Below are 27,350 nucleotides of genomic sequence, written 5' to 3'. Positions count from 1 at the left end.
AACTATTAAAACAATGCAACGAATGCTTATAACTAATTTGTTTGAACGTGCTCCAGTCTAGAGAACACAAGACTCTATCTGTCACTAGAAGACCTTTCCAGGCTGTCGTGGTTTGAACCTTGTTTTCCCCCAGAGGCTAAGAAAAGTGGTAGACCCCAAGGGGTGGAAACCCCTGGAAGTTTTGAAGTTCTGCCCAATGGGCGCTCCTGCAGAAATGTAAACATATCACAAGCTCACCGGAAGAGATGAGTTGTAGTTTTGGTTGTTGTAGGAGAGGTGGCCATGTTGTAGAGCCACGAGGAAGGGGGTCGGAGGCCCACGGGGGGGGCTTTGGCCCCCAGCCCCCAGGGGGGGGCCTGCGGGGACCTGGAACAGCATAAAGCTGGGCCAGGTGCCTGTAGTTATGCCGGGAGATGTTTTCTCCATGGGCGCAGAGCAGCAGCTGGCAATGACCAGAGAAACAGTGGCAGAGAGCCAGGAGATAAGACCTGAACCGAAGGAGCAGCAGAAACAACATGCAGCACCAGAGAAAGGAGAAGGAAGGAGAGCCGGGAAAAAGAGAGCCAGCAGCTGAGAGACAGAGTTCTGGGGGTAAGACTGTACCAGCCCCCCAAAACTCCTTTGAGATCCCTCTGAGAAAAGAGGGAGATGGACTCCTATTAAGGAGAAGAGTTTTGGACATGCAGCACCGGAGAGAGAGAGGAGCTAAGAAGCTCAGAGCGTCCCGGAGCTGGACCGGGACGGCCAGACGGAATGCAGGGGGAGTTGACCTTGGCTCCCCCCTCACACTGCTGCCATGGTGGCAGCCTGAGAACAGGGCACAGAGGCCCTGCAAGGAGCTGAGTCTCCTGGAGATACCAGACCTTCACGAAGACCCCCCTGTGTCTTCGTGATATGACGTGGTGAAACGACCTTGTCTGGGGTTACGAAGCCCACGGAAGACCCCTTTGCCTGCGTCAAGGGGGCCGAGGGAGCTTGGATACCTCCCTCGTGAGTGCTGGCAGAAAGCCAGCTATCAGCTGCTGCATGTGGAGAAGACAGACAGAACCTGCTGCCTTAGAAGATGCTGCTGCTTAAGGACTGGAAGGGATCTGTCCTTCTTTCCCTCCTGGACTTTTATTTGGAGGGGAGAAGAGATCTGGTCCATTGTAAATACATATGTCATGGTAGAGATAGTTATGATCGTGTGTATAATGTGATATGGTATTTATTTGTACAGTCATTGTAATATATTCCCTTTCCCCCACTTTGAGTCTGGTGTGTTTTGTCTGGAAAAACCCATCTTACATTAGGTTGAGGTGTGGGAGGGGGGATGGAGCTAGGGAATTGGATTTTGGGGCTATCTCAAACCATGACACAGGCACACAAGGCACAAGTGTTCATTGCCTCTAGAGGCAGTTCACTCACAGCATCTCCCTGACAGAGAATTCCAGATAACTTCTTATAAATAAATATAGCTTGGAAAATAATGAATGGCTGGACACTTAAAACTCGTAAACCAGCTGGATTTAAGCACAGCAAAAAATTCTGACAGTATCTCAATGTGTGTTTCTCTAAGACTGTAGTGAATGTATAGATTTATTCTCCATCAGGATACAACTTCAAGGTATATTACAGGTTTTGGAGTGTCACGTTCTCAGTTGTTTTCTAAAGAGGCTTGAAACTGCTGTTAAGGGGGGGCATTTTTTTGTCACTGGAGTAACATGAAGTTTCTGAAATGTCAAGAAATAACGCTTGCTTAAATGCTTCAGTTTTTGATCCTCAAATTTTGATCCTCAAACACTCTCAATTCGTGTTCCTCTAATGTTAAATTTCAATGTGAAATTCAAAAAAAGAAAAAAATCCTGGAGAAAATGCTTGAAATTCACACTATCCAAAGCTACTTGGCTTTGCTGAGTTTTCTGTAATATTTCACATACATTTGATGCAAGCATCTCTGTCATGCCTTACTTATCAGGCCTTAATTATTTTAAGTGAGACACACTTCAAATTCCCATAATTATAAACCTAGAAAGGGGGCTTGGTGTCTTGTCAAGGCTGCAAGATTCAAGAGCACCATTTAATTCCCCTACTCCCCCCTCCCCATAGCCAGGGAAGGAAGATAAAGGAGCTGTTTGTGTTGATGGGGTGGATGGTGCCCAGGTGGCAAGAAAGGCCGATGGCATCTGGCCTTTATGGGTGTCATGGTTTGAGATAGTCCCAAAATCCAATTCCCTAGCTCCATCCCCCTCCCATATCTCAATCTAATGTGAGATGGGTTTTTCCAGACAAAACACACCAGACTCAAAGTGGGGGAAAGGGAATATATTACAATGACTATACAAACAAATACCATATCACATTATACACATGATCACAGCTATCTCTACCATGACATATAGTATTTACAATGGACCAGATCTCTTCTCCCCTCCAAATAAAAGTCCAGGAGGGAAAGAAGGACAGATCCCTTCCAGTCCTTAAGCAGCAGCTCCTCTTCTGTCCTCCATGCAGCAGTAACTGGGTTGTTGTAGCTGGATCTCTGTTCAACATACACAAGGGGGTCTCCAAGCCCCTCGGCTCTCCTTCGGTCCAAGCGAAGGCCTCACCTGTGGACTGCCATCAGGGACAAGACTCGCATCACCACAGGCATATCACGAAATGCAGGGGCATCTTCGTGAAAGTCCCTTCCTCAGGGGATTCAAATTCCCGTTTGCAGAGCTCCGTGCTCTGTCTCCAGGCGGGGGGGGGGGGGGGGGGGGGGGGGGGGGGGGCGGCAAAGCCCTCCTCCACATTCCTTTGGCTGTCCTGGTCCAGCTTCAGGACGCCTTTGAGCTTCTCAGCTCCTCTCTGTAAGTGCTGTAGCACTCCAAGGCTCTTTCAAGTAAGAGTCCATCATCTTCCTCCTTCCAGGAGGTCTCAAAGGAGTTTTGGGGAATCTGGTATCAGTCTTACCCCCAAGAACTCTATCTCTCAGCTGCTGGCTCTCTTTCTACTCCCTTTCCAGGAGTCTTCTCTCCGGTGCTGCATGTTGTTTCTGCTGTTCCTTCAGTTCAAGTCCTTATCTCTGGCTCTCTGCCACCATTTCTCTGGTCAGTCCCAGCTGCTGCTCTGTGCCCATGGAGAGAACATCTCCCGGCATAACTACAGGCACCTGGCCCAGCTTTATGCTGTTCCAGGTCCCTGCAGCCCCCCAGCCGGGGCTGGGAGGGGGCCAGAGGCCCCAAGGGGCACAGAGCCCCTACCTCGTGGCTCACAACATGGCCATCTCTCCAACAACACAAACTACAACTCATCTCTTCCGGTCTGGTTGTGAGATGCTGACATTTCTGCAGGAGCGCCCATTGGGCAGAACTTCAAAACTTCCAAGGGTTTCCACCCCTTGGGGTCTACCACTTCTCTTAGCCTCTGGGGGAAAACAAGGTCCAAACCACGACAATGGGGAATAGTGCAGCAGCAGGACCAGGACCATCCACCTGTGCTGGGCACTGCTGAGGCACCTCCAATCCTGGGGGCAGTTCTGGGACCCCCAATTCAGGAGACACGTTGAGGGGCTGGAGCATCTCCAGGGAAGGGAACAGAGAATGGGGAAGGGTCTGGAGCACCAGGAGTGGCTGAGGGAGCTGGGGTGGCTCAGCCTGGAGAAAAGGAGGCTCAGGGGGGACCTTCTTGCTCTCTGCAAGTCCCTGACCAGAGACTGTGGCCAGGTGGGGGTTGGACTCTGCTCCCAGGAACAAGCCATTGGACCCAGAGGGCAAAGCCTCAAACTGCACCAGCAGAGATTTAGATTGGAAATCAGGAGGAATTTCTCAGAAAGGGTGATTAAATATTTGAATGGGCTGTCCAGGGAAGCGGTGGAGTCCCCGTCCCTAGAGGTCTTTAAGGATTAAAGACGACGTCTTTAATCGTCTGTACCACTCAGAGCCGTGGTCTAGCTGACTGCTGTTCGATCACAGGTTGGACCAATGACATCAGAGCTTTCTTCCAACCTGATTACATGGATTATGGAATTTTAACGGAGCTACACTTCAAATCCCCCTAAACAGAAATTCAGATAGTGTGCCTAACAGTTCTTCAACGTTGTGAGGTTTAACTGCACCGTGTAGTTTCCTCTCCCCGCTCGCCCGCCCCTCCTCCTCACCGCCAACGTGGCACTAACCACGTCCCGCCCGCGCCGCCATTTGATGTGTGAGGACCGAACCACGCAGTGGGCGCGGAGGGGAGGAGCGAACTCCCCCGCGTGGGGCCGATGGACTCGTCGGCGCCGCGGGGCCGCTGCAGACGTGGCAGGGCGGGGTGGCGCGGGGCCTGCTGGGAGCTGTAGTCCCCGGCAGCGCCGGGGACATTCTTTCATCCCTGAGACGGGAAAGGCCGCGAACGGACGGGCCGGAATAGAGGTGATTAAGGCTCGGTGAGGGCGTTTGCGGCGGCGGGAGGAGGTACCGCGTTGTGACCCGTCGAGGCCGCCGGCGGGGAGGAGCGGGCAGAGGGCTGGGCCAGGCGGTGCCGGGGTCCGCGCCGGCTGCGGGAGGTGCGGGGTGCGTGGGGCTCCTTCCTCGTGTCCTGTCCTGGCTCGTCCTTCCAGCGGCTCCTGCGCTCCCCCTGCGGACACCGCCGTGCTCCGAGGAGAGGTGAGGGTCAGGGAGAGTTCCCGGCGGGATTGTCCCGGTGCCTCGCTGGGTCCCGTGTGTTGACCTGCCTCTGCCTCCCACCGAGCTTCCTTCGGGCTCTAGGGGTGTTTGGGACCTCAGGGCTCTGCTTTCAGCGAGGAATGGGAGTGTTGGTCCTGCTAAACCCCCTGTGGTTTTATCCCAAATTTCCTTGACTGGCAGTGGGAATCCTCGCCCTTGGGAATCTCTTAATGTCGTATAGAAGCGGCGCTTCAGGAGGTTTATTACTTCTTTCAGTGTCGCTGGAGGTATTATTTGCCGCTTTTTATGATTGTTTTTATTGTCAGATTAAAAAAAAACCACACTTTTTTTTTTTGGGGGGGGGGGGGGGGAGGAAACACCTCTGAAAGTGGTGGAGCTGTTGCATCCCATCCCATGATATGCATGTGCCGAATATGATAGCAGTGTGTGTGTGATTGGTGCAGATTGTTGGGATGTACAGGTGGCAGTTCCTTTGATGGCATTATTTGATGGTGTTATGTAGTTGTATGTGTAGATCAGTGGTTCTGTATTCATCAGTGGTCTGTGAGCTTTTTGATGCTTAAATATTTGGTAATGGGGGGTGGTGGTCTGGTGCAAAACCTGAGGGTTGGCAGTGGCAAAGAGAATGTGTGAAAAAAAATAATTCTAATTCCAATAATTCTGATAAGGTTAGGAAGCTTTTAGGCCTGCAAGAGTCACAAAGCAAGGCTAATCCTTACTGTCACACCAGGTGTTTCCAGCGGTCTTGGTCTGTGTTAGGTCAGGCACACTGGGTTCTGGCTGGTGAACAGACTTCTTTGCATTTGTTTTTGGGTTTTTTAAAGGTGAAAAGGAAATGAAAGTGTTGTGATTAACATTATGCTATGAATATAGAATCATAGGATGGTTTGGATTGGAAGGGACCTTAAAGACCATCCAGTCCCATCCCCTGCCATGGGCAGGGACAACTTCCACTATCCGAGATTGCCCCAGCCAGGCCTTGTACACTTCCAGGGATGGGGCAGCCACAGCTTCTCTGGGCAACCTGTGCCAGGGTCTCACTACCCTCACAGGGAAGAACTTTCCTTCTCCTAAGATCTGATCTAAACCAACTTTCTTTCAGTTTGAATATTTTTCACTATCTGCTGATAAATACATCACATTCTGCATTGAACTGTGTTGCAAAACAATATATAATCAATAAATTCCACAATATTTTTTCTTGTGATTTTCTAGCTCATGTCAAAGCTCTGAAGTGCCAGTGTTTACTTGGATGAAGCTCAATTTAAACACAGCCCCAAAATAAAGAGTGCACAGCAGTGTTTACCTGCTGCAATCAGCTTCGTTATCAGCTGGAGAAAAGTTGACTTAGCTTCAGTTCTCTACTCTAAAGCATTAATCAGGAAAACTTATATTACGTAGCACTGCTGAGACCAGCTCAATTTCAAGCCAAGGGATGAACTCACACACAGGTGCATTGTGACATCAGTAAGAATCCAAATACTCAGAAAATATACAACAGGTATAGAGAGTTCTGGGGATTTGGTTTGGGTTTTTTTAATTTGTTTTGTTGGTTTGGTTTTTTTTCCCCTCTGTTTAAGGCTTTGGACTTTGGAACAAGTCATTTTAACACAAGGTGATTAAACAGATGATCCTTCTCTGCCCTTCCTTTGGCTTTGGTGAGACTTTGTGTGCCCTCAGGGTTTGTCTGTGTTCTACAGATCAGATGCTGAAAGAAAGTTTGTCCCTGACTTTGTGCTCACCCTCTCTAAAGCAGAAAAAACAACCTGAGGGATTTTGCAGATGAAATTTAACATACAATCCAGCTCTGTTTTGGTTTGATTTTTTAAAAAAGTTGTTGTTTTGTTTGATGTCAGCTTCACTGCATCTCTGACAGCTGAAGATGTTTCTTCTGTTGTTTCATGAGGAGTTTTTATTAGCAGAAGCACTTACTGAAATAGAGAAAAGGGTTAATTAAAGATGACTGAAAATACAACCTCATTATAAATTCTCAAGTATGGTTGATTTCTAGATACTGTGTTTTTATCCATGTGAAATTTGCTAATCTCCATTTGTAAGTAATCTTATCATTAGCTGTGAATTTCTATATTTTAGAGTAATAACCTGAAGAATGCTTTTGAAGTGGTTATGTCATTAAGATTATTGTAAAACATTAGCAGAAATGTAATTACTTCCTATTAAACTAAAGTGAAAAGATGAATAATTTGCCAGTTAAGCCTTTTAGTCTCTAAATCAAATTATTTCATTCCTGCTTTTTAACACGAGCCCTGTCAAGATTTTCAGTCAGAGCTTTACTCTCATTTTCTGTTGAGTACACAAACACCTTGCATTTCGGAATTAGGTTAGTGGCTGAAATGTGGTTTTAGGTTAGTGCATGAGGTTCAGCTGGTGAAAATCAGTAAAAGTAGTTACCAGTCAACTAGGGATAGAGAGGTGGGTTTATTTTCTTTGTGTTATGTGGGAGTTTAACATTATCTCTATAATGTCTTCATTAGTACTGAAAAGGTTACTTTTTTAACCAAATAATTGATGAAAGCCTAACAAAATTCATGCTTCTACTTCTTAAAGGGGTTATTTTAAGGATGACTGGGAATATGGGTTTTCTGTATTTCTCTTTTCCATATCCCTTCTTTTTTACTGCCATGTAACCATAACATAAGATTTTCTCCTACCAAAACATGGTGAGATGGTTAAATTTGTGAAATCAATTTATCATCACAAATCACTAGATGGCAGTACTGATGTTATTTTCACCTAATTCCGCGTGCTTCACTGTGCCTGTCTCGGGACTTCTCCTTTATAGGCTGGCAAGGAGGCACAAAAGTCACTTCCTTCAGAAGTTAGGTTGACTTTTCCTGTTTTCAGGTCCTACTTGTTGAAAATCATGTGTTTATGGCTTGGGTTATGAAGAATTATTGCTATTACTTCTGTTTTTTTCCCTAAATCACTAAAAGACAGTTACAGTTACACCTGTTTTCTTCTTTGATTTTGCATATTCCCATGTCTTGTCTTGTTGGGGTTTTTTTAATTATTTATCTTTTTTCATGCAGCACATGCAAACTACAACTGACTTAAGCTGAGAAATCAGTATACAAAAAGCTTTTATTTGTGCAGGCTTCTTATTAGTCAAGGCTTAATTTAAGTCAGTTCCATTGTAATTGTATTTTAGCAACTGACATGATTTCTGCACATTTGGGATTACTGATTCTGTTCTTCACCTTTCTCATTGCTAAACTAATTGTGAAAAGCAACTACAGAGTAATTTACCTTTCTGCTAATTCCTGATTTTTCAGATGTGACTCAGCCGACTTCTCGTGGGTTGCCCCTTCTCTCTCACCCCTGCCCAACTAGTGTAATAACTTTCTGAAGCTTTACAACATCGTTGCACAGAGCTGATCTGTGCAACTTTTTCAGTCATTCTACATGGCCACGGAATTTATTTTAAGTGGGAAGCACCTCTCAGCAGTTTTTAATCATGGCATTAGGTGTAATCAAGCAGCAGATTAAAAGAGCCTTGATAAAACATTCCTAGGTTTTGGTCAGTGATTCTTTTAATTGCACAGTGGATAATTCTTCCTTGCTTCGCAGTGTCTAATTGGAAGAAGAATGACTTCAAAAATACCTCTGTGTGCAGGAATGTAAACTTCTGTAGATTGATTAAAATAAAGAATCTTAATACTTCAAGTTCTTCTGCTTGGTGAAGTTTAATGAAAGACTTCGCTATTCCTTTCTAAGGGGTGGTGAGATGTACTCATTCTGCAAGGACAGTCTATTCCCCACCAAACAATTATTGACCCTTTCATCCCATCTGAAAAAAAGATGTTAAATGAATTAGAGATCCTCACAACCTAAAATCCGTCTGTCATAAGAGTTTTCTTGGAATGCTGCACATAAGCCATGTTTACTTTCTTTCTGAGGCTGGTCTCAAGCTTTTAATCTTAAATCACTTAATGCAAATTACACTAGTTTATCAAAGGGACTGTAGTTTCTCCGGTGTGATTTTGATGCTTTCATTTGTTTTTTAAACTCTTTGTGCACCTGTCAAGACTGACATTGACATCCTCCTTTCTGGATTTCTCAATATGGTAATAACAGTAACTTTTCCTCCGTATTAGATTAGGAGTTGTATATACATTTAAAACAACAGTGAGGTATTGAGGGACTTTTTGTTTTGTTTTGGTTTGTTTTTTTTTAAGAGAGGAAAACCCCTGTATTTTTGTAAATGGAGTTCTGATTTAATGGATGTGGTGGAAAATGTTTTAAGCCTGTCTATTTTTCATATATATAATTCCTTTATATAGGATTTTTATTTCATTAAAACTTCCTTAAAAACTGCTGCCTCAGAGAGTGGTGCAAATCATTACTGTCTAGTTTACCAGACTGGTGAGGAAGCAGGGTTTTTGGTAAGCTACCTCTGCACTGAAAAACAAAAATCACCTGGTGTTCATGAAAATCTTAATTTTGCATCTCTCCTTTTCTTCTGAGGCCTTGTACTGTAATTTAGGATTGTTAAATAAGGCATATAGCTCTACTTTTCTAGAAATAATGTAGTCTAAAGGTTTACCTAGCTGTGTTAAAAGGTACTTCCAATGTAAACTGGCCTTCACAATAAAACCCAAAGCTTTCAATTAACTTTCACTTCTAATAACATCACCAGGGAAGTGTGGTATTTGGATTTTACAGGAATAGTCTGTACTGGAAAACTTGTTCAGTATAAATTAATTTCGCTGTAATTTTATTCATGCTGGAAGTAAAAGGTCCTGATTTGGGTTACTACAGCTCAACAGTGCAGCAAAATACTACCCCATAGTTAAGTTTTTCTTGGGATATGGGTTTTATGATATGTAATTACTTTTTTACTCTTTTAAGTTGAAAGCAGTAGCTGGGCATGCACAGTAAGGTTTTTAGAAAGAGGCTTGGAGTTTGAGGTATTATCACAGTCCTAAAAATAAAGGGAAGATACAGGAGAAATGAGACACAATGGATAATTGTGTCCTTGAGATAAGTAAATTTTTTTCCCAGAGTTAGTATTTGAGCTACTTGCTTAGTTCATGGATGTAAATAACTGTGTTGTGGCCTTTGCATTCTAATTTAAAATTTTTCCCCTTGTTTCTTAAGATACTTTTGTTTTTTTCCCTCACAGCTTTGTATAGCTGAAGGAAAATGATGGAAGAGAGTGGAATAGAGACAACTCCACCTGGCACGCCCCCACCAAGCTCAGCAGAGGCTGCTGCTGCTGCTGCAGCACCTGTCTCATTAGGTACAAAAACATTTATTCATGTCTTTTGAAGCACTACAATTAATCCAAAACCATTGCAATTAGCATAATTACAGTTCTCTTCTCCAGGCTACTTGGAAGAATTTAAGTTGTTTTTTAATCATGGAATTGTGCTCCTTCTCTTACATACATCTGACACAGAGAATATTTTAAACATTTTCTAATTCTTGAAACTATTTTATGAAGTCACTTGTGTTTTTTTAAGGATGCAGGGCCAGGGAAATAATACCTTCCACTACAGTGTGCAGTTAGATGAGCAGCATAGTAGGGAGTTAAAACAGATTTACAGTCCTGTAGAGGATGGTGGTAAACCTGTGAGGGTGGTGAGGCCCTGGCACAGGTTGCCCAGAGAAGCTGTGGCTGCCCCATCCCTGGAAGTGTTCAAGGCCAGGTTGGACGGGGCTTGGAGCAACCTAGTCTGGCAGAAAGTGTCCTTACCCATTCCAAGATGACTTTTAAGGTCCTTCCTAATCCAAACCAGTCTAGGAGTCTATGAATACTAAAATCCAAGGTTTACCACCATCTCATGCATAGAAAACATTGGTGAAGACTTAAAGGAACAAGTATAGAACAAATTACATTGGGGGCTTGCTGTAGAGTTTCATGGAAGTCTGGATGTTCCTAGTGTGTCTAAGTTCTGTTTCAAAATATACAAATAACGTATTGTCAAACGCTGTAGGAGGAATATGCTGAGAAAATCTGCCCTCAACAATAGGACTGCGATAATAAAATCAATGTTTTTATTTAAACTGTGGAATTGTAACCTCTGATGGAGAAGTTGCTTTTAACTGGGATAAAAATGGGTTCTGGAATAAGGTTGCAGAGATACCATCACACATGAAACATATTCACTGCCTCCATTCCTAGGGAAGCCATTGCAGCAAAGAAACTGGAGCCAGAAGTGCACAAAGTGTTACAGGATGTCACCAGTGTTGTTAATTTTATAGAAATGGCCTTTAAGTAGTAGATTTTTTTACAGTATTTTGTAATGAGATGGGGGGTGACCATGAAATACTTTTTTCGTATTGCACAATTTGCTGGTCACCATTGGCAAGGTGTTGTAGAAGAGTTGTTAAACTCAATGTTGACATGAACTTTTTTTTTTTTACAAAAAGAGTGTCCCAGATTTGCTGATGCTTTCTGTGATGACAAGGGGCTTTCAGCAGTGTGCTGCCTAGCAGATATTTAAAAAAAAAAAATGCACTCATAATTTGTCCTTTCAAGGTAAAGGTGGCATTTTAACAAGGAGTGCTGCAGGAGCTACTTTTGTAAGAAAGTCGTGCTTTTGAGAAAGCACTTTGAAAACTGATATTTGGAAATGTTCCCATCATTATACATTCCTGTTGCCAAAACCAGTGCAAGTGTTCCATAAAAACTGTCAGATCTGTACACTTAAACTTGCAATGAGAATTTCCTGACCTGTGTAAACCTCTTCCAAACAGTTTCAGTGGAATTTGAACCCACTTGTTAAAAATATTAAAATGCAGCATGTTCATTCTGCAAGAACAATCAATTGACATCAGGGAAGATGAAAGTTTTTCTGCCTGCATTTCAAGGAAAACCTGTGCATGATTGATAGGTGGGAGTGGAAAATGAAATAGTAAGATATAGCAAACACAGCCAATGATGCAGTTCTTCCGTGTTGATCAATTTGAGGTATCTTTTCCAGCTATGGTGGCCCTTAAAGCCAAGTATCAAAATAGTCTGAACACAGAACCAGACCTTCAAATTGCTGCATCATGAGGTGTTAAACCAAGATGTAAAAATTATTGAGGTTTCTTCAGTGGCACTGCTCACTCTAAAAAGCTGCTATCAATAATTGTATTATATAGCGCATTAATAATTATTAATTTATTATATTGAAAGTATATTAATAAAAGAATTTTGAGTGGAAGCAGAAGAGTTTTTGTACTGTTAAAATTTTTTCATTCATCTTTATCTCATCCTTTTTACATTTTTGTTGTGTATGTTTTGTAACATATATAACATACTAGTGCAGTGGTACATGTAAATAATTTATAAATAAATAAATTTACATGGGGAAGTGCTCAAAATTTTTTTACCAATAGGTGTTTGTGGTAAAGTTTGGAAACCACAGTGATTTGCTGATTGTGATTGATGTTTAAGCTGAGACCAGTAAGCTGCTTAAGCTGATCCAACATCTTACTGCTATCAAAAATGGTAATTTCTGGTTTTCTACCTTAGTTTATTCTTGAAGATGAGAGTGTCCTGCGTTGTTGATAAGCAGTACTCAGAAAGAACAGTACTAGCTAGAAAATTGGGGCAGATTTCAGCTGCTCTAAGTTCAGTAGTCAAATGTTGACTTATCTTTTTAAGCTTGTGACAAATAGTGTCATGCAAGAAAAAGAGATGTGTCTTACAAAGATTTTGTCACCAAAGGTTGAGTGCAATTGGTGGTGTGTGAAAAGTGAAGCAAGACTAAAATTAGCTTTGAAGGGGGAAGAAAACCAGACCAGGTCAAAATTTACTTGTGAAGGAACTGAAGGCTTAGCATTTCTAAAATTTTTTTTTTTCTCTTTTTTCCCCAGCTTTGTCCAGTCCCCTTTCTACACCAAGCATGTCCTCTTCTCCTACATATTCACCATCCTTGCCAGCTGGATTGTCTCAAATTCCTCCTCCTCCTCCTCCTCCTCCTCTGATGACTTCGGCTTCTCTCCCACCTGAGCCTTTTGCAACGATTTCTTCTCTTGCACCATCTGAAAGTCCTGCCCTACCTCTTCCTTCCCCTTTAGCCTTTAGTACCCCCATGTCCCAGTTCTCTGCTCCTCCTGCCGTCAAGTTTACTGCTAGCTCTGGTCTTCCTGCACCTCCCACTGGTCCCCCCATTTCAGGTTTTTCCATGTCCTCAAGCTATGATATCACCAGGGGTCATGCTGGTCGAGCACCGCAGAGCCCACTGATGCCTTCATTTTCTGCAACTCCAGTCTCAGGTAACTCTCTGTTTATATGATTTCCTGTTTGTGAGACAGGATGAGTGGTCTCCTGGGTGGCTTTTTTTACACCACTCTGCTACTTCAGCTTCTTTATAATTATAGGTACACTTAATTAGCATAGTTGCACTCAGGAGAAGGGATAATAGCCTTTAAAATACAGTCATGGTCCAGGACAGCGAGTCCATTTTAGTGGTGTTCTGGTAGTGTTCAGGTTCACAGAAAAATCTTTAAAAACTTAATTTTTTGTTAACTTGCACAGGAAAGCCTTGCTGAACATACATAGCTTTTGTCTAACTCAGAGAGCCACCTTCACCTATTTTATTTCCCCAGAATGGTATATCTCAGGCTGTAGTTTCGTAATTTTCAGGGTTTTGTTCTCAAAATCTATCTACAACAAGCTGTACATCGCATGACAGCAGTCTTTTTTATTGTTTCCAGTCACTAAATTGCATTAGGACAGCTGAAAACACATACCTTCCATGAAAACAGTTGCTGTTGTTGCTGAACTGATGTCATTTTAAGCTAGTGGAGTGGAATGGAAACTTGACTCTCAGCTGCATTTGGGCCAGGCTTTTACTGTTATTGGTGATACCTCTTTTAAGTAGTCCATATTAGGAAAATGTCTAAAAAGAGCTCTCAGTTGTGCAGTGTAAAATAAAAATAACTCTTGATTAAGGCTGGGTTGAAAATGGGCAAAGGCTCATGCTTTATTTTTCTACTCTTTAGTTTCTTTTGTTTTCCTTTGAAATATGTAAACCTTTCTCCTTTTTCTACTGGTACTAATTTCCACCACCCAGTGTTAGAAAATTTCCTACTTCTCTTATTGTATGAGAACATTCCTATCTCTTTGTTTAGAGAGTAACACCTATTGCTCTCTTTGCTCTACGGAGGGTTTATTTTGAGAATTTGAAAAGGATTAAAGGAACAACTTTTAAATTAATCTGATAAGAAAAAAATATCATTATTTAACTTTGTGCGTAATGTACAGCAGTCTCAGTTCTTTTAGAAGATATCGTTGAAATAGTTTTTAACAAGCAGAATTGTTCTGAGACCTTCAAGAAGTGAATCAGCCCAGTATTCTTCTCTTCTTCCTGCAGTTTTCCTGTCAAACAATTGCACGTTGCTACAATATAACAAATTAACTGCAGTAAAATAAGTTAACACTTGTATTTTATTTGTCCCTCTTAGGAGGTGTTTTGGCTGATCCCATCACTCAACAAGCAACTTTCTCATCATCTTTGTCTCCTGGGGTTGGCTCTGCAATCACTTTTCCTGAGGAGCATGAAGACCCCAGAGTATCTACTGCCCATGGTGGAGCACCTGCTGGAGGGCTGTGGGGGTTTATAAAGGTATGGGAGTTTGTCTGTTACCTTCATGAGGAATTACCATTTTTTACTGACTATAATAAGATGTATCTTATTTTTTAAATACTCATTGCTACCAATCCTGTTTATTTTCCAGTCTCATGTGCAAGGTGACTGTTTTTAATAGTGGTGTTTGCTGAAACTATGCTTTTGCTCTTCCTCTGTATAGAAGAGAAGGGATTAGACAAATGCAGGTGTTCTAGGTTAATTTTAGTCCTGTGATAGGAACATATCTATCAGGTTCTGTCACATGTTCTTAAGTCAGATGAAGTTTTAGAACCTCTGAAAGACCTGAAAAGTAACTTTTACTTCACAGTGACTGAATGCAGAAGAAGATGATCTGGTTACTTCACCTGAACACTTTGCATATCACATTTATAATTTCCTAATTAACTGAGTTTGATTTCTATGGGATGCAAACCATGCTTGTTCTGTAACAAGTAAGATATTCTGTAACAGGTCTTTTTTCAAAGAAAGACAAACTGTGTATTTTCTCAATCACAAAGAAGTGTCTAAGATACTTTGTAAGATTATTCTGCCAGAAGGCATGGAATATATAGTGCAGAACAAATTCTCCTTGTGGTGCAATCTAATCAGACAGACAAAATAAGCAGCGACATCAACTAGTAGAATATCATTAGCCTGTAATCTGTTTGGAGCTGTAACAGATGCTACATATAAGTAGCATCATGAAGATTGTGGGGAAAAAACTATCCTCAAGAGCAACACCATTCTCTGTACTGTCTCATACTAAACGTGAAAGAATCAAGTTTAATGTCCCAGCAGGGTTGCAGAGTTTTCAAGGGAGTTGCAAGCCCTTTTGAACATGAAAAGCTGGGAGGAAAAGTTGTGTGTGACATGGCAAACTGAGCCCTCCCCTACTATTGAATTACACAGTGATACAGTCTTGAAGAGCAAGATTAATTCCCCATCAGTACAGCAAGAGCAGAGTTGTTATGCTGCCCTTTTCAAGGAGAGATGTCTTCTTATGATCATAAAAACACTTCTTTCATCCTTTAAATATCAATGTCCTCCTTTCAGTCATTACATTCATCTTAATATTTGCAGTTTTCCAGAAGGGAATATTTTACTTGTGACATGATTCTGTAGCCCTTTTTAGAGTACCAGAGCTTTCAATTGCAAATCAGTTGGAAAACCAATCTCTTCCACATTGGTGTTATCTAGTGTTGCTACTAGGATCCAGAAGGTGTCCTGTTTGTATTTATGGAGAAGGTCAGTATTATTGACTTCAATAATGAAGCCCAGATTGTGGTTGAAGTATGAAGCGTTCCATGTGCTTTGCGTATTCAGTGACCTCTTCTTGAGAATTTCCCAGGTGAATGAGGAAAGAATGAAGAATTGTTAACTACACTGAAAGCACCAAGTTCTTGATATATGTAAGGACACCTCAGTCTGTGTTTTTTAAAGGTCAGACAGAATATGGGACTTAAACTGGTAGTTATTACAGAAATGCATCTGGAATTCCCTACTGAAGAGCTTAGACAATAGTTGCAGCAGTTATCTTTAATTCTGTTCTTGAAATAGTTTGAAATACCCTTTTTCCCTTGGTATTCTTAAGAAATCATACACTGTTCTTCCAGATTTCCTTCAAGCTAGATAATACCCCAAACTATGACAATAATCTAAAATTGACAAGTTAATGATCTAGAATCAAATGAGATTGTGTCAGTTCCAAGATTGATTTCTACCTAATGTATCAGAGGCAAAGTTGCATACTATTGCAGTCATTGCACCTGACACCTTGCAGGTTTGACTGTTTGAGCAATGAAGGCACCCAGGACCTGAATTTTCAACTTTTATTTTGTGCGCTGCTTACATGGAAGATCCTCCATTTGAGCAATCTGGGTTTATGTTGCCTTAGAATTGGCTGATAGGAATTTCAAGTTTAACTGCATTGTAGTTCACAGTATGGTGGTAAATTCATGTTTTACATTGGTATCAAAGTGTGGATTATTTCTCCCTGTTTGTGCTTGGCAGATGAACACATTAAGGCATCTTCCATAGGTAGAAGCTGCTCAGGAACCATCTCTATAATGACTTGGTGTTAGTTAGGCAGCCAGGCTGCTAATTGGAGAAGCACTGCTTGGCTTTGCAAGATAATGGGGCTGTTTCTGCATTAATGCAGAAGATAATATTTAAACTTCCTGGTGTAACTGAAAAGCTGTGATAGTCATATTATGTAGTGTTTATGCTGAGTTATGACATACAACAAGCCATTAAAAAGTGCAATGGTTAGAAACATACAAAGCAGCTTAGTATTTTTTGTTTCTTTCTTTTTAACTGTAACGTTTTGAATTTCAAAGAAAACAGAAGATAATATGGAAATGTATTTGCTTAAATTTAGGGTGTAGCTGAGAATCCCATGGTGAAGTCTGTTCTTGATAAAACCAAACATTCAGTGGAGACCATGATCACAACACTGGATCCTGGCATGGTTCCCTATATCAGTAAGTGTTTATGACAAACCATTGGATGTTGCATATAAATGCCAGAGAAGTCAATATAATAGCATACTACTTTTATACTTGAAATGTAAAAGTATTTCAATTACATCTTGAAAATTAACAGGAAGGATAAGCACTGTGGTATTCACCATTTTTTTATTTTACTGGATTCCATTGCATGTCACATACAAGCTGACCTGAGATTCCTACTTTGTTGAAATGGGGAAGCAAAATGCATCATTTGTACAGGGTGATGGTGTGGTTTCGTTTTTTTGGCCTGGCTTTTTTCTCCTTCTAGCAGTGTGATAAGCAGTCCTCCTCCTTAGGTGTGCCAGTACTGCCCTTGGTCTGCATATAAATGAAGCTGGTCAGGAAACTGCCAAGACTGAGAAGAAACCATTAAAATGATTTTTTTTTTAAATTTTATTTTTCTGAGATTTTTTTTTTCAGCTGGACCTGTTCTGACCCAGTAACTACATTGCTGCAGTGCAAAGCTACAGTGCAAAGCTACAGTAAATGTTGATTATATATCAATTTGTCAAACTGTATTTAAGCTTTATGTTGCAGTCATGACTGTCCCTTTGTAATATGTCAGTATCCTGTGTAGTTTGACACAGTATGTATTGACAGATCAACTTTATTTAGAGGATGAATTATTTCTAATAAAATGCTTTGCTTGTAAGATTCAGGTCTAGTAAGCTAATTCAGTAGTTATCTCAAAGTTCTCTAAAGTCCTGTTGGAAGGAAAAGCATCTGTATACATCTTGGACAACTTGGACATTTATCTGCTGCATTGTTTTTGTAGTTGCAGTTGTGGAAATAGGGCAGAGATTCATATGTACTTCCTTGTAAAAATGTATTCTGGCATCAACAAAAACCATGTGCCCAACAACAAATGGCCTCGCTTCTCTCTGCTCTCTCTCCATTACTGCAGTGCCCAAGAAATGTGATCTTCCTCATGCCAAAACCTGACATTACCAAAGCTTCTGGATGAGGTGGTTGAAATTATTTTTTTTCATCTAAGCAAATAGTATTTCTGTAGTCTCTTTCTTGAAAAGAGCTGAACTGTTTTCATTGGTACATTGTGAAGATGTCATCTGAGTCATGCACCTGGAATAGACAATTTCTGTCTGCCTAGGAAATGGTCACCCTGTAAGCATAAACATCAATGCTTTTATAACAAAAGATGTCAGGGAATCTTAAATTGAGTGTGTAAATGTTATTTCAGTTTATAATACACAGTGAAATTTCACAGTCAACTGTCAGAGCTTAACTTGATGTGACAATTCTGTCCCTGATTTTACCAGGGTATACCTAGTTCTTATATTTGAGATTTTAGTATTTCTATATTGTCCTAATGTGTGGCAGATGTTATCACAAATGTTTTCATTTAATGCATGTAATATTCTTGTTTCTCTTTTGTAGTAGTATCTGTGATGAACAAAGATATGCTTTTGCTATTTGATGATCCTTAATACAAAAGAACATATTCTGTATTCTCCATCTAAACATGGGGCACAGTTACTGTTCTTAGTGTTGTTATGCAGTAATTTACTAGATCTGTTATGGATTAGTTTTTAGCTTCATTAGAAGCTCTTTAACAGTATTTCTGTTCCTGGGCGCTCAAACAAGGCTAACTTCAGTAAATACCTGCAGTCAATTCTAAGCACTTGTTTAGTTATATTAAATTCATTTGTATCCAGAAGGAATCCATGAAAAAATATGCTCTCAATTATTTTTTAATCCAGTAGTTAACCAGTGTTTAAAACAATTGCCCGAAGTTCAGTGATGTGTACGTTCAATTCCATTCAGTAAAGCAACTGATAAATAAAGTTAAAAAATTACCCCTAAAAACCCCAAATAGTATGTTTTACTACTGTTCTGGCATATCTCTGGTGATTCTTCATAAAAATAAGACGATTCCTGTAACTGAGATCTGCTGTGTAATATGAGCAAAAGAGTAAATTGTTCTTTTCTTTGAAATTTAAGCTTTGGGTTTACCATTATTACTGGGGGAACTTTTGCTGTAATAGACAGATGTGAGATATGATTGAGCTCATCAGTCTTTTGTAGTAGTTTATGATTTCTTTTAATTCATGAATTGCTTTGTTTTATTCTAAAAAAGCTTAGTGAAAACTCCTGCTTCTTTATGGAGATACCCCTCACTGGAAAACACTCAGAACTGTATGCAAGTTTTTGGTTCTATAGATATTTAGCATCAAAAAACAGGATAAAGCATTAGGGAGGAAGACAAGTTTACACTCCAAGGGCAACTAAAAAGTAATGTGAGCCTTTTTTTAAAAAGTTATGTAATTTGACAGCTGTTCACTGGATTTTATGTTCTTGATCCCTTTCATAAGGAAGAGTTTGTATGTGACACCAGCATTCCTTACTGCTTCCCAGAACACCAACATGTCCTTAGAAATGGATGTCGGTTTTCCTAAATCTCTATAAATTGTCATCTTATATGGGTGCTCTGGTTTCTTTCAGGTGCTGAACAACCATCAGTTCCTGTTGTCCCTCTTTCATCCATGCTTCACTTACCTATTCATCTAACTTTTACTTCCTAGCTTAAGTTACTTCTGTTTCATAAAATAACTATTGTACAGTGCATGAGAAAGAGGAGAGCAGCTGAAAAATACTGTTGAGATGGAGAATGTATTTGAACTGTCTAATAATGGGAATGAGGAAAAATACATGCACATGTGTATTTTACAGATTACAAAATTATTTTACAGGAACTGGGGGAGAACTGGACATAGTGGTCACTTCTAATAAAGAGGTAAAAGTGGCAGCAATTCGGGATGCCTTTCAAGAAGTCTTTGGAATGGCTGTTGTTACTGGAGAGGCTGCACAGTCTAACATTGCACCCCAACCTGTGGGCTATGCTGCAGGTTTAAGGGTAAGTCGATATGTAACAGTACCCAAGTACCACCAACACAGAGATTCACCCAGAAGAATCTCATTTTCCATGAAGTGGAAGTCAGTTTGGGGGATAGGTAAACATTTTCTTTTGGGTTTGTTTTTTTTTTTTTTGGTGTGTTTGCTTGGTTGGTTTGTTGTTGTTTTTTGGGGGGTGAGGGTTTTGTTTGGTTTGGTTTAGGATTTTTTCCCATTTGAATCATCAGACCAGTTTAAAGATTTTTTTGAGTTTTTTTGCAAACACATTCATAGCAAATTAAGATTATTTATGTCAGTTTTCTTATACTGCAATTGATTGCCATTGCATCTTGTGTACATTGTCATATTACTGTAGTTTGAAAGTACATCAGGCATTTTTGGATAGTCTGTGACTAGCAAATCATGTTGGGAAATTAAAAGAGATTCTTTGAGACTGAACTACCTCCCTGATAATTCTGTAGATGAAAGATTGTTTGATTAACACTTGTCAGGGATCATTGCAAACAGATCTATGTTCTGTTTGAAAAGTAATTCACTGTGCAGCCTTGCAGACTGCTGTGCTGCCCCAGAGGAAGGGTTAGCAAGGGTTTGGCCAATAACTAAAAATCCTGAAAACAGCTATTTAGCATTGTGTTTTTTAAATGTTAGCAAAAACTCATGAAAAAGGAAGTCTGTTCCCCTGACTGTTGTGGCAGTGTTTGCAGCAGAGTAAAGCCTGTTCTCACAGTAATGTATTAGCTGATACAATTGTATATGGAGGTAAAGCAGAACATCCAGAATATGGATGTTCCTTTACTTATTTAGCTACTGTACTGTAATGGTAGTAATATTTCTATTACAACTTCAGAGTGATAATAGTTTTCAAGTGAATGATTCCTACATTTTAGTTGGATATGTACCACAACAAATTGATTCTTTGCCTTGGTCTTACGAAGTTACTCCAAAGCACTCAAAGGCTCTAAACCCAAGAAGTCTTAAGTTGCAAAATTGTCAGTGTGAGTAACAGAAATATGTACTGATGCTTTCACTAATAGTGAGACTTGGCACAGTTACAGATTAGGAATTCTTTACCTACTGCTCTGGGCTTTTTTTGGAAAACAAAAAACTAAAAATATTTAATTAGTTTTATCATAGTGTTTGTTACTGTTTGGGATTCCATTATGGCTTTTATGAGTTTGATTGTTTTTTTTTTCCCTAACATTGAAATAAGAGTAATTTTCAAAATCTCTCATATTTTCTGTTTAACTTGAAAAGTATGTTCCAGAGTTCTTCTGGGATTAATCTGTAAACATTGTACTGTGTTGTGGTTCAAAGAGAGTGTTGTCTAACAGCTCATGTCACCATTCAGGGAGCACAGGAAAGGATAGACAGCTTGCGTCGGACAGGAGTCATCCATGAGAAACAACCTGTTGTATCCGTGGAAAACTTCATTGAGGAATTGCTTCCTGACAAGTGAGAACATCAAATATATTGCTGGGAAGTCAGGAATATTCTTTGTTGACTCAGAGGAGTTGGTGTCAGTATCACTCTGAGCAGAAGAAAGGAGATGGTCTGTCTTCAGTTTTGCTTTGGCAGATTTGATTTTGGTGATGATGTTCAGCAATTTGTCCAGACATCTTGAGACTTTTAATATATAAAAATCATTGTCAGGTTTTTCCAGATTCACAGTATAAAAACACAGTGAAGTTATACCAAACTGAAAAAATTAAGGAGCTGTGAAAGTTGGAATTTGGCTAGTGGTTTGTGCAGTCCTGTGTGCATCCTCTCTTCTCTTTTTCTGAAATTGCATCAGAAGGGATGTTGGGAAATACTCTGGGAGGAGCAGAAGTGTTTTTCTGAATAAATCATTTAAGCAGTTGTTATAGCATTAGACATGCCAAAAAATCTTCTGAATATAGAACATGAGTGATAAATACGTATATTTTTTAATTGTTAGGGAAGGTTAATTTAAGGAGAAATGTTCTTTCAAAGATTGAATGAAAATTATGGCATAATAACTATGGCCAAAGGAATGTATCTGCATGCACACCCAACCCCTCAGCTTTTTTTGTGTCCTTGATTTGTAAGTTTCATATTTTTTATATATTTCTATGTACGTTATGTATTTTACATACATACACATGCACTATAATGTTATATATGAGAAAACTGATACATGCAAACTTTACTTGAAAAATACCAGAACGCTTTGATGAGTCTCATTATGACATTATTACTGCATTTGAAGTAGGTTTTGTGAAATGGTCATAATTTAACTGCTAATCTGTTGGTTTTCAGTTGCGTGATACTCAATACTCAGAAATAAAGTAATATGCATGTTGTTGCAGGTGGTTTGACATTGGATGTCTGATTATTGAGGATCCAGTTCATGGAATTCATCTAGAAACGTTTACACAAGCAACACCAGTACCTTTACAATACGTTCTGCAGGTGAGTTTTCAGTTTTCTTACCAATTAACAGTAAGATTTAAGTTTTAATTTTATTTATGATGTCAATTTTTACTGGCAGTTGCTCCACTTGAATGTTTTCATTTATGAAATGAGGATAAAAACTGTTTTTGAATCACATTAATGTATTACCTAGAAGTTTTCAGGCATTAATGGCAAAGCATTTCTTGATCAAAGGTGTCATTCTGTGTCACTTTGGAGCACTAGTTTTACTTTCCTATTAAAAAAGAAGAAATACTGATCAAGAAGAAATCAACCAGAGAGAATTACTTCCTCAAAAAGGAAATACAGCAATTCCCTATGAGCATATAGACTCCCACCTAAACAGCAAGGCTGATTTCCTCTTCTGAGTGTGCTATTCTGACAAGGATGTAAAATATCTGAAATCAAAAGGCTTCAATCTAGGAAATATCATGGTTCATCTCATTGAAAATAATGTACAGCTCTTATCCCCAATATATCCCCAATAGAAGGTTTTCATGAGATGGTTTAAGTTTCTCTGGATGTAGGCTGGGAATTACTCCAGTCACTCCAGTCACTGCATGTCTCCATATCACAGCAGATATGAGTCATACATGAATTAACTCTGGTCTGAAAATTTGTTTTAAATAAATGTTTCCATGAAGAATGTAAAACCAAAACTGTTTGGGGTTTGATCCCTGGGGGTTGTTTTGAGAAAACAAATAGTAACTGTTATTTTTTTTTTTTCAGTAGTACCCATCTCAGTAAGTGAGCATTTGTGGGATTGGTTCTTATTTTCCTGAGTTCTTGCAGCCTTGAAAAGCTGATGAGTGGCAAAACGAGAAATATTGCTCTGTCTCTGTAGTTTTCCAAAACGCTTTTCAAAAACAGTGGAGAAAGACATGAAGCTACAGGAAAAAATGTTCAAGGGTCCCTTTCAAACCCAAAGTATTCTGCATATTCTGACAAACCTATGCTGTTGTAGTTGCAAGACAGTAGTTTTAGGAAGGGCACAGTACACTAATGCTCTTGATCTGCTGTACATGCACTGGAAACGGACTAATTCAAAATCTGTATGAAGGAGGTGGTTGCCTGTGATGAGCATCAGACCAGAGAAATGCAGTGATGCTTCCCCCACTGTTTCCCTTCTGGTTCCAATTGCAGAATGAGGGCTACAGATGTCATTTACCTGGACTTCTTGACACAGTCTCCCACTCAAAATTAGAGATGGATTCAATGGATGGACTGTTCAGTGGAAGGAATTGATTGAACAGTCACATCCAGAGGGTCGTGGTCAGTGGCTCAGAGTCCTGGTGGACATCAGTGACCGGTGGTGCCCTCAGGGGTCTGTATTGGTACCTATGTGATTTAACATCTTCATTAATGACATGGATGAAGGGACTGAGAGCTTCCTCAGCAGGTTTGCAGGAGACGCCAAACTGAGGGTGCAGTGACACACCTGAAGGATGGGGCCATCCAGAGGGACCTGGACAAGCTCCAGAAGCAGCCCCTGGGAATCTCCTGAGGTTTAACAAGGCCAAGGGCTGGTCCTGCACCTGTGTTGGGGCACCTCCAGAATCAATCCAGGCTGGGGAGGAGCAGATGAAGCAGCCCTGGGGAGAAGAACTTGGGGGTGCTGATGGGGGAGAGGCTGGACATGGCCCAGCACAGAAACCTCCCTGTGCCCTGGGCTGATCCCACAGCGGGGGCAGCAGGGCAGGGGGGGATTCTGCCCCTCTGCCCCCTCAGGTGAAACCCCACCTGCAGAGCTGCCTCCAGCCCTGGGGGCCCAGCACAGCAAGGACATGGAGCTGCTGGAGCGAGTCCAGAGGAGGCACCAAGATGATGAGAGGGATGGAGCAGCTTTGCTGTGAGGAAAGGCTGGGAGAGTTGGGATTGTTCAGCCTGGAGAAAAGAAGCTTTGGGGTGACCTAATTGTGGCCTTCCAGGACGTGAAGGGGCTACAAGAAGGATGGAGAGAGTCTATTTACAAAGGCCTGGGGTGACAGGACAGGAAGGAATGGTTTCACACTGACAGACAGAATGTTTAGCTTAGATAGTAGGAAGAAATTGTTACCTGTGAGGACGGTGAGGCCCTGGCACAGGTTGTCCAGAGAAGCTGTGGCTACCTCATCCCTGGAAGTGTTCAAGGCCAGGTTGGATGGGCTTGGAGCAACCTGGTCTGGTGTAAGGTGTCCCTGCCCATGGGCAAGGGAGCTGGAACTATGTGAGCTTTAAGGTCTCTTCCAATCCAAACCATTCTACAATTCTGTGAAATGACACTATATAATCCCTTTGTGATCTCATGCAAATCTCTCAGCCCTTCTTTTCTGCCAGGCTCAGCTTTCTCCTTGCATTTGGCTACTTGCCTGCTTCAGAGGGACATTTTAACTGTTTTTAAAGCTTTTGGAGGGTATGTATTGTATAAATACATACTGTTATTGATTCCATCTATTGGCTACTTTATAAGAGAATGGCAGTATGTCTTTACTGTCTTAAGCTTTGTATTTTAGTTTATACTCTTCAGATGTTGCTTGCATCATGATACATAGAAATTCAAATAATTTGCTTGGCAAATTATGGGGCAATCTGAAATCTGATTCTGATACCCTTTGATTTGCCATGTAAGTCTGTTGATATAAGAATGATCACTTGTGAAAGTTGGTGAAAATAGAAGTAAAACTACTAATTTCAATCTCTCTAAGTAATCCCTTCTCACAATGTTGCACAGGCCAAGAGTCTCACTCCTGAGGACTACAATCTGAGATGGTCAGGCCTGCTGGTGACCTTGGGCGAGGTGCTGGAGAAGAGTGTCGTGAACGTGAACAGGACGGACTGGCATGTGGTGTTCACGGGCATGTCCCGCCGGCAGATGATCTACAGCGCGGCCAAGGCCCTGGCAGGGATGTACAAACAGCAGCTGCCACCCACGATCATGTGAGACTGGCTGGTCTGTCAGAGCAAGGAGTACTGGGCTTGGTTCTGAACTTGATATGAAGGCTACACACTCTTAATTTGCAGTGGATGCAACACAGATTTGTAATCTTAACTCTAAACTGCTTCTACTTTTTAAGAAGCGAAGGTGATTTCTGGTAGTGGAAGTGAGCAATTACATTTTTTGGCTATTATATGATTTCCAGTATGATTCACAAAGCAGGAAATTGAGACAAATGCATATATTTATAACCGGTACAAGTAGCATTACAATTTTTCAAGTGCAACATGCTATGATTTGACACCTTACTAGGCATTTGCTGAGATACTTTAGTTAGTATACTTTTGAAAGGGGATATTTGTTCAGCTGTTTCTATTATATTAGTAATATAAACATGTTGACAGCATAACATGTATATTATATATATGCATTTCAATCCAGAGAGACTACCTTCTGTATTACATGTTATACTGGGGCATGTATTTAGGGGATACTTAAGACCTCATGAGTTTGGTGTCTGTATATAGTTCTCAGGAGTGATGCCAAGTAGTTTCTACAGCACATAACAGTGAGGTGCTGAAGAGCACAAATCCATGCCCTGTTAGCTGAAGTCTTTGCTAAGTAGTTCTGAATTCTCATTTTCCATGCTGCATATTTTTTTCTTTTTTATGTAGCAGTAATGAAATTCGTGGCCAGTTGAAACACCACAGACAAATTTCAAGTTGCTTCAGTGGGTTTTATATATGCCACATGAAATCATCTCAGCAGTTTCAATAACATCGTTTACTCCAATGCTTCCAAACTTCACATTTTATATGGAATTACGTAGTTTATCTAGTTACAGCTGTCAGCAATTTGATTATGGAAAATGGTGATGTGTATATCACTTGCTTTGCTAGCCTGGGTTTCTTAAACACTTCGAAGTCTTAAAAGCTTTCTTGATGTCATGAACTCACTGTCTCTCATATAAGTTTTTGGTGTGTCTGACGTTTTTCTTGGCTGTAAAGGTCCTCCATCAATGCTTATGCAATCTTAAAATCTGTATTTAGAAATATGGAAGTAATTGTGAAGAAAATATTTTGGTAACACTTTTTTAAGAAACAAAGAATAAAGAAATACTTTTTGTTTGCCTTAAGCAGTTTCTCAGCTTATATTGCTCTGCCTTTACCTTTATTAGATGCTTTCAAAGAGCATTTTTATATACAATATACTTTTAAGCCAGCTCATGATTGTACCCAGTGGAAATCTATCTATGTCCAAGTATTTGACCTTAATTGGTTTACTCTGTAAAGTAGTTGAATAGATGTTTTCAGCTTTTTACCATCTGCCGGGTTGTGTTGCGGGCAATAATACAAGAGGAAGTTCAACAGGTAAGACATTGACATCCTGTTTTAAATTTATATTGAGATCAGCTTAGAAAAGCAGAGACACATTTGGACATGTGACTTTTATTACATGTACAGACAATTCCCAATTGCTTCATCACTGTAGATACAGCTGCAGAAGCCATTTCTGCTACTTTATGAGGGGGTAGGTTTGTTCAAATATTAGCATCATGAACAAAAGATCAAGAAAGCTACTACATATACTACTCTTTTTAGGTGTGTCTCACATAGATGCAGCCAAGTTTTTTGATTTTGCATTACTTTAAAAGAGATCTACCTGGTCCTTAAACTAAGGTTCTTCAAAATGTTGGAGGTCGTTCATTAACTGCACTTGTTGCTGGTTTTTGTACACTTAAGGCAATGGTTCTTTAAGTCCCCTGTGCATTGTACAATGGCAGGGTTTTAACTGTTATTATGAGAAAGGAGCAGAGCAGTGATAAATTCAGGCTGAACTTTAGAAGGTATGTATAGACTGATGAGAGATGGGTGAGCCTTCAGAAATATCAGCACAAGGGTTTTGTATATAGGAAGAATACTGGATTTTTTTTTCTGAGGTTGAAAAATAATTTCAGGACTATGTATGTACATGTACATGTATAAGTACTTTGTAGAACTGACACGCCCTCTCTGCAAGATTTGATATATGAATTTTAGGCATGGTGTCACAAGTAGGGATTTTGAAGGAGACTGTGACTGGGTTATTGTTAGAGAAGAGCTGAAAATTTAAGTGTGCAGAAACCGCTTTGCTCAAATGAAACTTTTTCTCCTGGGCTTCATTTGCACATTCTAATCAGCTTTTTGGTGCCATTATCCCAGTTCTTAGTCTGTGCCCTTAGAGATTGACTTTGCAAGCAGCTGTAGTGGCTTAAGGTGTTACAGCCCTGTCAGTGGAGGTTTCTGCCCCTCCCTGCAGATTTTCTTGTGGAATTAGCTCTGAATGCTAATTATGAGCTGAAATTACCTGTGACTGCTCTCCCACTCTTGTTTTAACAGCAGCAAACCTGAGTTGAAAAGTTTCTGCTCTGGGC

General features: G+C 40.5%; 2 protein-coding genes across 6 annotated transcripts; one reads left to right on the top strand and one right to left on the bottom strand.

Moving 5' to 3' along the window:
* Nucleotides 1-1,363: 1,363 nt before the first annotated feature.
* LOC135407802 (uncharacterized) lies at nt 1,364-6,088 on the bottom strand. Its single transcript, XM_064643169.1, has 3 exons — nt 6,077-6,088; nt 3,414-4,708; nt 1,364-2,170 (listed from the first exon to the last, which is right to left on the bottom strand). Exons 1-2 carry the CDS (start codon nt 6,086-6,088, stop codon nt 4,043-4,045), a joined length of 678 nt encoding a protein of 225 aa, XP_064499239.1. The 3' UTR covers nt 1,364-2,170; nt 3,414-4,042.
* PRRC1 (proline rich coiled-coil 1) lies at nt 4,280-26,072 on the top strand. 5 transcript variants are annotated; one of them, XM_064643309.1, is made up of 9 exons: nt 4,280-4,376; nt 9,775-9,891; nt 12,459-12,860; nt 14,052-14,212; nt 16,593-16,695; nt 19,431-19,594; nt 20,942-21,045; nt 21,921-22,023; nt 24,734-26,072. In XM_064643309.1, exons 2-9 carry the CDS (start codon nt 9,795-9,797, stop codon nt 24,941-24,943), a joined length of 1,344 nt encoding a protein of 447 aa, XP_064499379.1. In that variant the 5' UTR covers nt 4,280-4,376; nt 9,775-9,794; the 3' UTR covers nt 24,944-26,072. The 5 variants fall into 5 exon arrangements, with proteins under 5 accessions (XP_064499379.1, XP_064499381.1, XP_064499380.1 ...); XM_064643311.1 differs by having other exon boundaries at nt 4,291-4,390; XM_064643310.1 differs by lacking the exon at nt 4,280-4,376 and adding an exon at nt 4,486-4,610.
* Nucleotides 26,073-27,350: the final 1,278 nt, after the last annotated feature.

This window comes from Pseudopipra pipra, chromosome Z (assembly GCF_036250125.1).
Source record: "Pseudopipra pipra isolate bDixPip1 chromosome Z, bDixPip1.hap1, whole genome shotgun sequence".
Classification (NCBI taxonomy): domain Eukaryota; kingdom Metazoa; phylum Chordata; class Aves; order Passeriformes; family Pipridae; genus Pseudopipra; species Pseudopipra pipra.
The sequence above is the reverse complement of the archived record's forward strand: the minus strand, read 5'-3'. Positions and strand labels throughout refer to the sequence as shown.